We start from the raw sequence: 13,685 nt of genomic DNA on the forward strand, positions 1-13,685 counted from the left end.
TTCGGTCCAATTCGCCTTGCTTTTCACCCTACTCCCGCTATCCTCTTTTCTTTTTGCTTCTTGCCATCCTCAACTGCCTACCTAACCAAGCAGCTGGTCACTGCCAACCCAATAACCCCCATGTGCCAGATCTAACCGTCTCATTGCTCACGCGACGCAAGCCCCCGGCATCACCATCGCCATCATCTGCCTTCTTCCTCAGTCCGTCCGACCACCCGCATACACCCCGTCCATCCCTCGCCCGGCACACCCCGAACGCCGTCTCTGCGCTACGGTCCCGGAACAGACAACTCAACACAATTACACACTCAGCAAACACAACCAAAGAGGCGTCTTACCTTGCAGAGGCACAACTCTCTCTCCCTCGAGCCACCAAGCGTCCACCAAACGTCCCTGACCACACACACCCCTCGAAATAGCCGTTTGGTGCCAACCTTGAAACCCTCCCGTCCGCCAACCCAATCCTCGATACTCCCGGTACCCAGGGGGCCGCACAGGCCGAGCCACTCTTAAAGCAATTGCGCCTCCGTACCGAAACTGTGTCTTGGGCTGCGCGCCGGTGATTCACTTCAATGGCGCTTTAAACTTCTCTGGCGCTGGCACGCGGTCCCTTCCTTCGACCATCACTCAGATCACTCACCTCACCCTACCTGACTACGAGACCACCTACTCACCCACCGAGTACTTGCAACACTGCTCGCCTACCTAACCCACCATAACCTTTAACCTCGACATTACCGCAGACACCTATCCACCTCTGTGGTCCTGGTTCCTGTCACTTCTCCCACCAAAGAGCATAGACATCCTCTCCCCGCGAACCGCCACGAGGCACTACCTTCCCACACACACACCCCGTCTATAATACCCTCGACAACCTCCACCACACACGACACCTCAGCATTCGATGTATACGTGCACCCACGGCCGCCGACTACTTTCTGCTCGTTCTCCCCTTGCCGGGGTTACGGCCAATTCATCGCCATCATGTCTTTACCCGTCGCTATCCAGTCGGCCATTTTCTACTACCTCGCCTGCACACCATGTAACGAGATGAAAGCGTTTAGGAAGGCGAAGAAGAAGGCCAAGGAGGAAAGAGAGGTAAAGAGACGCATAGAAATGGAGCAGCCGGGACTGTATCGTCATCCCGACCCCTTCCACACCAACCCCTACTGGGCTGAAGAGATGGCCATGGGACCCCACCTTCCCAAGAAGTCGGCAAGCAAAAACGCCAGCCAGAGAGGCCTGCAGAGTGCTGGCCGCGCGAGTACCGCTGCGAGTTTTGGATGTGCGAGCACCGCCGCCGAGAGCACCGGTCCCGTCAGCCCGACAATCAGCCAGGAGCAGGCACGGAAATTGTCTGGCGATGGGTGGAACAGGACGTTATACCAACGCGAAGATGAGGAGCTATGGGGCCACAATCTGTCTGGCATGGGCCACAAGCTCATGGACAACATCGTCGGAGCAGGCAAGACGGCGGGACGCTACGTCGAGGAGAAGCTGGGTCGCGAGAAGGCCATCACGGACGAAGATCGCGAGAATTTCTACACCACGCCGCGGAACCCCCCAGTCAACGACTACCACCCCCCAATTGTCGGAAGCAAGCCTTCTCGTCCCGACGCCCTCAAGTGGATGTTGCAGCCGCCACCACCAGCCAAGCTCATGGAAGGCCGAGTACCCGTCACCAGAACACACAGCACCAGCACTGTCGGCAGCAGAAGAACCATGGCTTCCGAGGAGCCTCCCCTTGACAGGCTCGTCCGCGAGAAGGCGCTCCAGAAGAAGCTGCGACAGGCGGAGAAGCCCCGCCATGACGAGACCCCCTCGGAATCGGAACTAATCGACTCGCTTATCGGGTCAAGATCTAGAAAGTCAACGGTCTCGAGCAAGAACATGTCCAACCGTAGCCGCAGCCTTTCTTTGGAATCCGAAGTATCATCAGACGGCGAACTGGTAGAGAGAAGACGCAGAGCCCGCGCCAGAAGAGTCCCCGCCACGCCGGAGGAGACGTCTTCGGATGAGGACGACTACGTTCAGCACCGCGCTTGGGACTCGCTGGGACACGCGAGCCCTCCCCGACGGCCCAAGCTGGAAACAATCACCAGCTCCCGGTCAAACACCAGACAGGCATTGAAGGCACGGCCAAACGGCACCAGACCTAATGCCACGGCCAAGGACGCCGACATCACACCCAAGGCCTCGACCAACCCGATCGTCCTCAAGTCGGATGAGAACACACCGACTACACCAGCAACCATTTCATAACACGTCCCCAGGGACACACAAAACTTTCCTTTCCTTATGGCCCCATTTGCCACTTTTCCATGGGGGGCCATCAACTGCATTATTACAATGGGGGGCATAGCGTTCAGGCAAGGGCATCTGCATTACAACGGATTGGATCGGCATCGGCGTTGAGATGTGCGCAAAAGCAGCAAGCAGCATACGGAACATGATTTCTTGATTTTCCCCAAAAGGAGGATTGGCTCTGGGTTGATTTCTTTTTTCTTGCTCACCAAGGGACGACTACTTTTTATTCAGTCGGATCCCTCATTCATTCTCCTTTCTCACTTTGACACTTGGATGCGCACATAGATGCGATCAAGCTTCCACTTCTTTTTCAGCTTCCCTTTGTTATGGCATGCTAGCAAGCAAAATAGGAACATGAGGGTATTATCTCTTTCCGTGACCTTTTTTCTCTTTTTCCATTTCCACCAACCTAATTTCTCTCCGAATCATGATGAACGCCGCCCCATCTTTAAGTAGTGACTTGGAAAAGCGGTAGGTATCCTCCGCCTCGTCTACAAGTGCATGCCGCCATCCTCATCATCATCCTGACCAAGGCCTCTCATCTGCTCCTCCATCGCCCGACGAAGCTCCTCGTCCGTCAGCCGGCCGCCGGTTCCATTCGCTCGCTGCCCCGGCTGGGCATCCAGCTGGATCTCCCCGTTGCGTATCGTGCCCGTCTGGAAAGTGCCGTCCAACCACGCAGGGTGCGCGCTCGGCGCGGCAGCAGCACCCGCGCCGTTTGCAGTCCTCTCCTCCTCGTCCCTCGCAGCAGCCAATCCATTCGTCGCCGTCGTCGTCGTCGCAGCAGTAGCGGTCCCGTTCACACCCGTTCCATTAATGCCTTCCGCCTTGTCCCCCTCGGCCTCGTCGACCTCCTCCTTGCTGCGGAACTCGTTCCAGCTGTGCCCGCGCTCCTCGACCTCTGCGCGGATGATGGCGACGCGCTCCTCCATGCGGGCGATGACGGCCTCGTTCTCGCGGATGGCCTCGACGCAGTCCGGGTCCGGGCGGCCGGCGGCGGCGTCGGTGGCGGCGTCGAGGGTTGTCGCGAGCCCTTCGGCGAAGGGCTTGAGCTGGGCGTTGGAGTACTGCAGGTGCAGGATGGAGTTGCGGATCTCGAGGACCTTGAGGTGCAGGGTGGGCAGGGAGAGGTCTTTGAGGGCGGCGGCGAAGCGGGTGGGGGATATTGGGGCGGTGTCGGCGGAGGACATGTTTGTGTTTGTGGTGTTGACTTTTTGATTTCTTTCTTTTTGTTTTTGGCTATGGTTGGTGAAGTGAGAGGTGATAAGTGAAGGTAGGTCGAATGTCGATGTGGTTTTGGTGGAGGATAGTGTTTCGTTTGTTACGTTGAGAAGGTGTGACGTAGGTGAGGATGGGCGCGATCGTGCGCTGCTTTGGCGATGGTCGTCGCAGGGTGAGCTTTGGTGTAGAATTGTAGTGGTGGTGTTGCGTAGGTAACGTAGTGTGACGGACAGCTTCCTGCCAAACCTCGGTGCTGGGTTCTTGCTAAGCAGCAGCAACGGCAGGAGCAGCAGGAACAAGTTCAGGTTGCCTGGTAGGTACGCAAACCGCGGGGTGGAAGGTTCCTGCAGTGGGGTTACCAACAGGGGAGGGAGGGAGGAAAGAAAGGTTGGAGGGTGTGGTGATACAACGCCCCGTCGACATCATCCTTATCGATAACGACCAATCGTACCTTTAGGGCCTGCCGGGTCAGACTAAATTCACACCATGCCGTGGTCCGGAACACACCGCCGCCGAACCGTTGGTGCGGCCCTGATTCCGTCACTCAGGAATTTCTAGAGTCGATGACTTCTTCGGTGCGCACTCATCGAACCACGCAACGTTGGAAGCCTCGAGAGGAAGTGGGAGCGTTTGTCCCCCATTGAGACGGGAATTACCCCCTGGAACACCTGATTCCCACCGAATCCCGCACTCGGCACCGGCGCATTGAGGAGTGAACAAGCTCCCCAGTGCGCTGCAACGACCGGCCCGAACGGGGCTCCCAGGAGCCATGAATACCTCACTCATCCTCCCCGCGCGATCCCTCCTCGGCCTCGGCCTGCCCGTAACATGCCGCCGCGCCGCAACCTCCTCCTCACCATTCCGACTCCTCTCGACCTTCTCTGCCCCCCGCGTCACGAGGTCATCATGGTCACCGATCCATCGTAACCTCTGGCCCTCGCCCGCAGCGAGGGCGACGCAACCCCGCTACGCCTCCTCCTCCTCGTCCGCCAAATCCACAATCATCCGCGAATACGAAGACCTCCCCGCAGACTACAGAGACAAGACCGGCCTCCCCTTCCGCGAGAAGGACCTCACCGCCGCCGAGGTCAAGGCCGTCTTCGGCCCCGCGATCAAACCCAACGCCGCCAACCGCCTCCTCAGAATCCTCCACGGCCGCCGCGTCGCCGGAACCCTCGACGACCCGATCTTCACCGTGAACACCGCCTCCTTCCGCCCCGAGCAGCGCGCCGCCGCGCTCGAGTACCTCCGCGACAACGTCCCCGTCGACGAGATCCTCAACGCCGGCCTGCGCGCCGAGGACGAGCTCGCGCAGCTGGAGAAGGAAATCGCCGAACAGGCCGACGGCGACGCTGCCGCCGACACCGACTCGGCCAAGACATCCCTCAGAAACAGCGACAAGGACAACGCTCCCGAGGAGGTCAAACCGGACCCGGTGTACGGCTACAGCGTCATGGACGCCATCCGCGCCAAGAACCAGGCCAAGGCTCGTGAGGAAGAAGCCCGTATCGCGCGCGAGGCCGCAGAGAAGGGCCTCCCCCCGCCCGTGCCCGGCGGCGCCGTCGCCACGGTCCCCATCAAGCGGCCGCCCATGAGCCCGCGCATGCAAAAGTGGCAGGAGCAGGGCCAACTCACCTCGAACCTCGACGCCCCGCCGGAGCTCACCTTCTTCGAGCGCCTGCTGCCCTCCTACGCCGTCGTCGCGCTGCTCGTCGGCGCCCTCGCCGCCGCCGCCATGGTCTACTCCCCGCCCCACGACACCGAGCGCCTGTACCCCGAGGTCTCGGCCTCCACCGCGACCGTCGGCTTCCTCATCGGCCTCAACGCCCTCGTCTACGCCGCCTGGCACGTCCCGCCGCTGTGGGGCTTCCTCAACCGCTACTTCATCATGGTGCACGGCATGCCGCGCGCCGTGACGATGCTGACGGCCAACTTCTCGCACGCAACGCTGAGCCATCTGGCGACCAACATGGTCGGCCTGTGGTTCGTCGGCACCGCGCTGCACGACGAGATCGGCCGCGCGAACTTCCTGGCGATATACATGGCCTCCGGCGCGCTCGGCCTGCTCGGCAGCCTGACCATCTACACGCTGCGGGGTATCCTGACGGTGTCGACGGTCGGCGCGTCGGGCGCGGTGTTCGGCACGGCGACGGCGTACTTCTGGATGCACCGCTTCGATACGTTCAAGATCTTGGGCTTCCCGCCGGACCCGATGAACGGGCCGCAGGGATTGGGATTTCTGGCGGTGCTACTGGGTGTGCACATCGCCGCGCTGTTCCGGAGGGGCAAGCAGACGGTCGATCTGACGAGCCATTTGTGTGGAATGTTGGCTGGGTTGATTGGCATTGAGCTTGTTACCGGCAGGAAGGAGGTTCCCAAGGCGAGGGAGGATCTCGTGAAAGATGCGCCGCCGAGGGAGGATGGGGATGAGGATGTGAAGGCGTGAAGAGGTGTGTGTGTGATGTTGTAGAGTAGAGTGAGTGAGTGATATGGGGCAGGGGATGATGGATAGATATGTCCTATTTGTACTACTATATAGTGTACGCAAATACCACTTTTCAGTTCTTAGCAAATGCCGTTGGCTCTCAAACTCAATGCTTGTGAGTGTCTTCCAAAGTTCAGTGTGGTGGCCGAATCTCTTCTGTCAGGGAGGAGGCGGTCTGAGCAGCCGAGTCAAGTTCGTCGTCCCGCACTTCCACCGTCATCTTGTTATACATGAGGAATACGCAGAAGCAAGCCTTGCGATGACAAGATAGCAAGGGTCTTCAAGCCGCCTATTAGACGAAAAGCATATAGGATCTCGTTATGACATGGCCCTGTCCTGGAACAACAGACCTTGCATTTTGAGGTACAACGTACAGAGGTCAACTGGCGTTTATATGCCCCAGAGATGATGACGAAGCTACTGATGGCCGTACATTCAAAGGGATAAACTTTTTGCATTTAGTTCGAACATAACCTCGGGGAAAGCGTGATTCGACTTCTCTGGTTCTTGAAATGCAAGAACATTGGCTTGACAATGCATGGTGAGATGTTGTCACTTCAGGCTTTTCGACCGTCTTCTATCTAGGCCTTGGATCAACAGTCCGTACGAGACTCGGCATTTGTTTCAGGATGACTCGGCGCGTAATTCTCCGGCTGTGCCATCACACGAATGGGGAACCAACCCGCCTCTCAGAACTCGACTTAAGAAGATAGTATTTCTACCGCAAATCAACGAGTTCCAATAGATTGTCGTAGTAGGCTCCAGTTGGAGACAGTCACTCACCGCCCGCCTCTAGCTATGATGCTTAAGTCTTGGTTCGGTTTCTTGCCGGAAGGATATAAATCAAACACTGGAACTTGGGATAAGATTTCTTTTATCAAATTGATTTCGATCTCTGGGTAGACTTGTTATTTTGAGTGTGACCCAGCAACCCGGCCATCCCGCCAGTAAAACAGCAAGTAAGGAAGAGTAATTGGGGCTTCACTTTGTTGGACTCATTGATGCTCCACGTTTGACGTCGTCTTCTCTGATTAATTCGAAGTTGAATACACAAATACACGGTGGACGAAGAGCAGGGGAGTCTGGCAGGACTGCAAGCGTCCACAAGGGATGCCAAAGTCCTGTAGGAGAGATTGGCGTCTCAATGAACGGGAAAACAATTTTCAACCTATAGCAACCAAAATCCCGGTTAGAACAAAGTCTCATTTTGCCCGTTCTTTTCAACACTTGGACCCTCTCTTGCTAAATAGTTCCTCCGTAATTCCACATGGAAACCTGCTCCGTGGGCTGGCTCATCTAGATTTGCGACTTACACATGGGGCAGTAGCGGCTTGGTCTGGGGTGTATTTGTTCAGCTCCGTCATGCTACATGCCTTGCCTAAAGCAAGGAATACCAGGCGTCAGTTGCCGGATGCACGACTTCGCTTCAATGGTGACTTGGGAAACGGCTGAATGGGGAAGCAGAGGCTTGGTCTGCTAATGTCAGTCACGTCTGCAGATGCCTTACCGTCCATCATCCTTGCCACTGTGTTATTCGGCGAATTCATACTGATCCGGGCCCTTTCAAAGGCTTTAAACTGTTGAATACAGCCATACTGTTTGATCCGGAGTCTTGGTGGATATGACGTCGAACAAATGGAAATGGGAAGAACCTGATTGTCTGCCCTTTCTTTCTTCAAACTCTTGATTTTCCAACTGTACCGTCTCTTATATGACTCAAACCCTCGCGTTTCATCAGCATTTAGTGCGATGATACCATCTTCAACCTGGCCGTAAGACATCCGCAGATCGGTAGAGCGAGCTCTCGAACTACTACGTCGTTTCAAGGCATCTCAACCCTTGCGTACTTAATCTCGAAAGCTAGCTCAGAGCCGAGGCTGTTGGTTCATTGCAGAATCATGCAGTATCGGCGGGCTGGATAGCCATACGCACCCTTGCCGGGTCTTGTCTCCTTTTTTAATGCTTTGACAAAGGTCCTCTACTCTTTTACTGTTGCTTGATTCAGATAGCTCACCATATTTCACACGCCAATTTCCAATTTGAAATCAAGTGGTATAATTGAGTCGTTCCTGAGGCAAGTCCCTTCCTGCCAACCGTTTCTGTCTTGTACACGTTTTGGGGAGTCTATGCTATAAACATGATCTTACACGAGGTCATTAACTGCCTCTCATTTACAAACCCTTTCTCATCATACAGCCACACGGGCAGCGACACCCGGCCCCGTCACCCCAGGCTGCTTCTGCGCCGGCGCCGACGCCAACCTCCTCAACGGCTGCACCGAAATCTGCGTCGTCACGACGTTAATATCCTTAATCTCCACCTCAATCAGATCATCCACCTTAATCTCCGCCATCTTCGCGAACCCGCTCAGCTGCGCAAGGTCAATCGACGCCGAGAGGTTATAAAAGCTCGCCAGGCGCCCGCGCAGGCCGAACGCGTACAGCCCATCCACGACGAACGTGAACGTCGCGGGGAGCGGCGCCTCGCCGAAGCGCCACGCGCGCAGCAGCGCCTGCGCGATCCACTGCGTCGGGCCGTCCTTGTTGTCGACCTGCTTGATCTGGCGCTGCTGCGCCTGCAGCATCGGCAGCGCGGGGGCGAGGGTGCTCCGCCTCCACGGGAGGAAGTCGGCCTCGGCGCAGTCGGTGCCGGCGAGGGAGGTCTGCGTGGCGCGCTCGCGGGCGAGGGCGGCGTGGATCTGCCAGTGGACGACGAGGTCAGCGTAGCGGCGGAGCGGGCTGGAGGACTTTGCGTAGGCGTCGAGGCCGACGGAGTAGAAGGGCGCCGGGTCGATGGCGAGCTCGGAGGTGCCGACGAGGGCGAAGAGGGCGTGGAGGGTCTCGACGGGGATGGGCTTGCCCTTGAGCGTGAGGGGGTCGAGTTGCGTCCTGCGGAAGGCGGCGAGCGCGGACTTGTTGCGGATGGCTTCGGGCTGCGTGCTGTAGGGGATGGGGATCTTGCGCTCGGCGCAAAAGCGGGCGGCGACCTCGCCGGCGGTGTGCATGAGGCGTTCGACGAGGCGGTCGGCCTCGGTGGTGGCGTGGTCGGAGAAGCGGATGAAGGGGTCGCCGACCCAGATGATGGAGGAGCCGGGGATCTGCGGGTCGCCGTAGGCGGAGGTGGGCGCGAGGGAGACCTCGGGGGAGTTGAAGCGGGCTTGGAAGGGGGGCAGCTGGCCCTTCTTTTCGCGCTGGTGTTTGAGGGCTTTGCAGAGGCGGTTGAGGAGGAGGAGGTTGTCTCTGTCGGTTTGGGAGAGGGCGGAGGCTTTGGTGATTTGTTTTGTTGGTGTGGAGGGGGGCGGCGGGGTTCCGACGGAGAAGGGGGTTGTGGAGGGTTGCTGGGTGAGGAGGCCGGGCAGTACGGCGGCGACTTCGTTTTTGGGGACATGGAGGACGTTTTTGATGATGCCGGGCTCGACCTTGTGGTCGAGGATCTGGCCCTGGTCGTTGACCTTTGCGCTGAAGGTCAGAGTGGGCTGGCCCGGGTCGAGCGAGAATTGCTGCTCGAGGTCGCGGGGGAGCATTTTGTTCGGGAAGCCGGGGAGGTAGAGACTCGAAGGTGCTTGCTGGAGGCGGCGGGCGACGTCGGAGTGGGGGTCGATGGTCGAGGCCGGGTCGGCGATGTGGACGTGGATCCAGTACACGCCGGGCGTGTCAGTCGATTCGACGGAGAAGCCGTCGTCGACGTCTGTGGTCGACTCGGCGTCCACGCAGAAGACGGTCGTGTCTCCCCAGTCCCGTCTGCTCCCGGCGGCGATGTCCGGCCTGAGTGAGGCATTGACGTCGACGAGGGGCATTTGAATCGGGGTGCCTCTGTGGACTTTCGTATCGGGGAAGCGATACTCGTAGCGGGCCGGAATATCCCACGGCGGGATCCAGCCGATCTCTTGGAGGAAGGTGAAGGCGGTCCAGTGGGCGAGCCACTCGTCTTGTGTGTAGCAGTTTGTCAGGCGCAGGATGGTGGACCCGAGAGTCTCAAGCTGCGACGCCTTGGGCACGATGCGATGGCACGCCCAGAGCTCCATGAACCGGATGTAGTCCAGGTCCCGGTTGCTCCACATCATGACCTTGTCCGCCTCCTTCTCGCTGGGCCCGATCATGCCGTGCGGCGTCCACTCTCTCCTCTGCCGGCTGGCCTCGATGACGCCGCGCGCCTTGAGGATAAACTGGCCGAGACTGTTCTGTTTCAAGAGGGTCAGGGACTCGGCGGGCTTCTCGCGCAGCGCCGCGCCCTCGATCAGCTCGCGGACCTGGATCTCCGTCCTGCGCAGGATGCGCGCGTCGGAGTCAGGCCGCACCTCATAGATGTAGTTGCGCCGGTGCCATCGGAGGTTCAGGGGCCGGAAGCCCCACTCATCGCGCTGCAGGGCGCAGTGCACGGCGTATAGGGCGTGCGGGGGGAACTTGTCCTTGACCTTGAGGAATTCCGGCAGCAGCTTCTCTGCGATTTCCTCGAGGCTCAGGTAGTCCGGCTTGTCGGGGAGCGCGAGAAAGCTACTGGCGTGGTCGAGCTTGTCGTGGGCCTGGTAGAAGGAGACGGAGTTGGCGCGGAAGGTTGTCAGAGCCTCCTGCAGACGGGCGGCGGTCGCGAGAGCGTCTTCGGTTTTGCGGTGAGAGAGGACGTTGCGGGGGTTGGAGACTGGCTTCGGGGGGATGATGTCTGTAATGTGGCGGAAGCTGGCGGGGTTGATGAAGTTGGTGAGGGTGAAGAGCGTGGGGATGTTTTGCTCGGGGACGACTTCGCCCGTGCTCATGTAAAAGTATTTCAGGCCGTGGTGATCGCCGAGACAGATGGCCAGGATCGGCAAGCGTCCTGATCCGTACCTGCGTCTTGTGAGCAAAGCCGTTGTGCTATCATGGATCTTGATATCTCACCTCGTCTCCACCAGATCACCGGCTACAAGCGCCGACGTAGAGCCTCTCAGGTCCTCCAACTCATCTCCGTCATAAAGAGCGCGATTCGCCTGGCTTTTGTTGTCGTTGAAATCGGTGTACTGGCCGTTGATCGCCTCCGTCGAACCCGGAAGCATGTCAGGCCTGGTTAAGTAGTTGGACAGCGGGATGTCTCTGGTCGGGAGATCTGACAGTAGACGCTTGGCGGGGATGTGGTTCTCAGACTCCCAGGCTCGGAGACGGTCCCTGATATCGGACTGTTCACGAATCCTTTCCATTTCCTCGGCCGAAAGGTCGTGGGATGCGACCCGGGGTCTCATTGCGCCTCCTCCTCGTCCTCCCCTGCCGCGTCCCCTGCCACCTCTCACATTCGTGAATCCCCGGTCTCCGCCACGTGACTGATTTTGCTCATCAGTAAAGTGATTCACGATATAAAAGCCTTCACCGGGGAACTCACTCTCGCTGGGCTGACGTGGGTCTCTTGAAAGCTAGAGCCGGTGACCACCCAGGAAACCGGCGTCCTGGCCGTGAGACCCTGAAAGCGGCCAGACGGCCGACTCAACCTGGACAACATCTCTGGCAAAATTTTAGCGATGTTGTGAACAAATTGTGATGAGTGGCGGCCCTCACCATGATTCCTCGGGATCTCAGAGCACCATGCGCCAAAATTTCTGGCCGTGACGTTTGGCCACCTGGGACCCACCCGGTCCCACAAGCGCGCTATCACGTGACTGCATTGAAAAGCGTATTGCAATGCAGCGTTATTTGGATCTTTGCCTCTAGGATTCCATTTTTTCTGTCACTATTTATTAACGGATGAGTTCCAGTAGCTGAGCGTAGTGCGTGGTGACAAGCACCAGTGGACAGGATCATGTCAGTCTCGTCAGGCCAGAGAGCATTCAGAGAACAAATTTATCTGGACAACACACACAAGACACAGCCGGTGCATTGTGAACCAGGCTCAAACTATCGCAGATGCACTACAGAGCGAAAACCCTGAGGCGCCGTTGTACGGCCAATTGATCCTGAGATGCCTCCACAGACTGACCTCATATCGCTCGCAGGCTTGGCCCAGCATCTGCTTGATGTAGCCTACAGCTTTTGAGCAGCGTACCTCACTCCCCACGCCTCACGACCATAGAATATACGGTGCTAGAGATGCTTTGACCGTAACGACGAAGCTGCGGTTTCCCAATAAGGCAGTGGATACAACCCCCGGCGCCGGTCCGGCCCCACTCCCGGAAACTCACCACCGGACGCGGATGATCGTCGTTGCGCCTAGATTCCCGACCTTGACGGTAATGGACGCAAGCCAGAAACAAACCTCTCGTGGCTTCAAGCCACCCAAATCCGGGCGTCATCATCACCCTTCGGCCCGAACTGCCTCCTCCGATCTGTCTCGGCTCCCACCAGCACCGGCTCTCCACTGCCGCTACAAGTCTCAGTTCACTACCGAACACTTAAGGTGCCATGTCCGCCGATCCGGTCCGAATCCGTCCCTTCCCCCTCAAAAAAAAGAGGCGCAAACAGTGATCGTCAAATTTCATCATTGACAGACACCAAAGAGCATCCACCGCAATCTTGCCCGGCGCCTGTTCACATGGCCAACACGCCCGAATGACGAACTCCACACTGCCAAAGCTCATGCCACATGGTTCAGTTTCTGGACTGACAAGTTGACAATTGACAATCTGCTGCGACGCAAGAATCAGGCGAGAATCCGTCCATCAAGCTTAATCCCAATCCCCTTCCCCACCCAACGAAATGCAACCGCAAAGTCACCGTCGATACCACCCCAACTCACCAACCTTCCCCGGAAAACCCCCGTTTCACCAACCCAGAATGTTTCGTTTTGCACAAAATCCTTCCCGCGGAGATAGAATAAAGCACTCCGAAACGAAACCTGCCGGGAACCAGGGGGAGTAAGGGCAAGAATTTACCAAGGCGCACGTGGCATTGTAAGGTAAACCAAGCAACAAGTCTCGGCACGTCCAAGCTCCCCTTCCTCCCCAATACCTCACAAAAAGACTGCGCATCTCCAACCGTCCCTGCAAGCAAGAACAAAAACCACACCGCCTCATGACAATGTAATCGCGCTCAAATCATCTGAACATCGGGCGCAGCCAGTCCAAACTCCCCCCCGGCGCCCGTTTCCCATCACAAAAAAAGAAGCATCCTGCCTTCCTTCTCAAGCGTTCTAGCCACAGGCAAGGAAACCCCTCGACGTCCCCCCCCCAAAAGTGCCGGGACACGAACCAACCTCACGAAACGAAACCAACCCCTAAAATGAACCCGCACCCCAAATTGAACCCCGATAACTAACCCACGGAAGACGACCCTTCCGAACTACGCTCCAAATCATCTCCCCCCCACTCGCCGGGAATGGAAATACCACTACCAAAGAAGAACCATCGTCTGGCTTCCCAATAAAGCCCGTCCATGATGATCAGACCTCATCCAGAACAAGCCAGGCAGGCTACCTACTCTTTCCCCAAGAAGAAGAAGAAGAAGAAGGCAAACCCCCCCCCCCCCCCCCCCCCCCCGTCCCCGCCCCCTCATTCCCTAGCCGTGACGTGAACCAACACCAAACATGAAAAGCCCAGCCAGCAGCCCCGAGCGCAAGAACCGCAACCAGAAACTAGGTACCGTTAGATTTCACTGCCCGCAACAAGCAACAGATCCAGGGGTCCATCCCATCCCATCCCAATTCCCATTCCATCACATCCCAATGCCCCCCCGTCTCATCATATCACATCACCATTACACCTTACTCACATCCC

The 13,685-nt window shown here is 57.8% G+C and overlaps 4 protein-coding genes across 4 annotated transcripts; 2 read left to right on the top strand and 2 right to left on the bottom strand.

Annotated features, from left to right (window-relative positions):
* Positions 1 to 984: 984 nt before the first annotated feature.
* Positions 985 to 2,262, top strand: CGGC5_v001036 (uncharacterized protein; the record flags this gene model as incomplete). Its single annotated transcript, XM_032025619.1, has 1 exon — positions 985 to 2,262. The coding sequence occupies one exon, from the start codon at positions 985 to 987 to the stop codon at positions 2,260 to 2,262; it is 1,278 nt and encodes a 425-aa protein (XP_031877865.1).
* Positions 2,263 to 2,798: 536 nt separating this feature from the next.
* CGGC5_v001037 (uncharacterized protein) lies at positions 2,799 to 3,497 on the bottom strand (the record flags this gene model as incomplete). The annotated part of the gene is made up of 1 exon (XM_032025620.1): positions 2,799 to 3,497. The coding sequence occupies one exon, from the start codon at positions 3,495 to 3,497 to the stop codon at positions 2,799 to 2,801; it is 699 nt and encodes a 232-aa protein (XP_031877860.1).
* An 800-nt stretch (positions 3,498 to 4,297) lies between these two features.
* On the top strand, positions 4,298 to 5,974 carry CGGC5_v001038 (Rhomboid protein 1; the record flags this gene model as incomplete). Its single annotated transcript, XM_032025621.1, has 1 exon — positions 4,298 to 5,974. One exon carries the CDS (start codon positions 4,298 to 4,300, stop codon positions 5,972 to 5,974), a length of 1,677 nt encoding a protein of 558 aa, XP_031877863.1.
* A 2,227-nt stretch (positions 5,975 to 8,201) lies between these two features.
* Positions 8,202 to 11,479, bottom strand: cyt-4 (Mitochondrial protein cyt-4; the record flags this gene model as incomplete). Its single annotated transcript, XM_066150763.1, has 3 exons — positions 8,202 to 10,836; positions 10,888 to 11,303; positions 11,363 to 11,479. The coding sequence occupies 3 exons, from the start codon at positions 11,477 to 11,479 to the stop codon at positions 8,202 to 8,204; spliced, it is 3,168 nt and encodes a 1,055-aa protein (XP_066009850.1).
* Positions 11,480 to 13,685: the final 2,206 nt, after the last annotated feature.

This window comes from Colletotrichum fructicola (assembly GCF_000319635.2).
Source record: "Colletotrichum fructicola Nara gc5 chromosome Unknown KSG_Nara_v1_contig01, whole genome shotgun sequence".
Classification (NCBI taxonomy): Eukaryota; Fungi; Ascomycota; class Sordariomycetes; order Glomerellales; family Glomerellaceae; genus Colletotrichum; species Colletotrichum fructicola.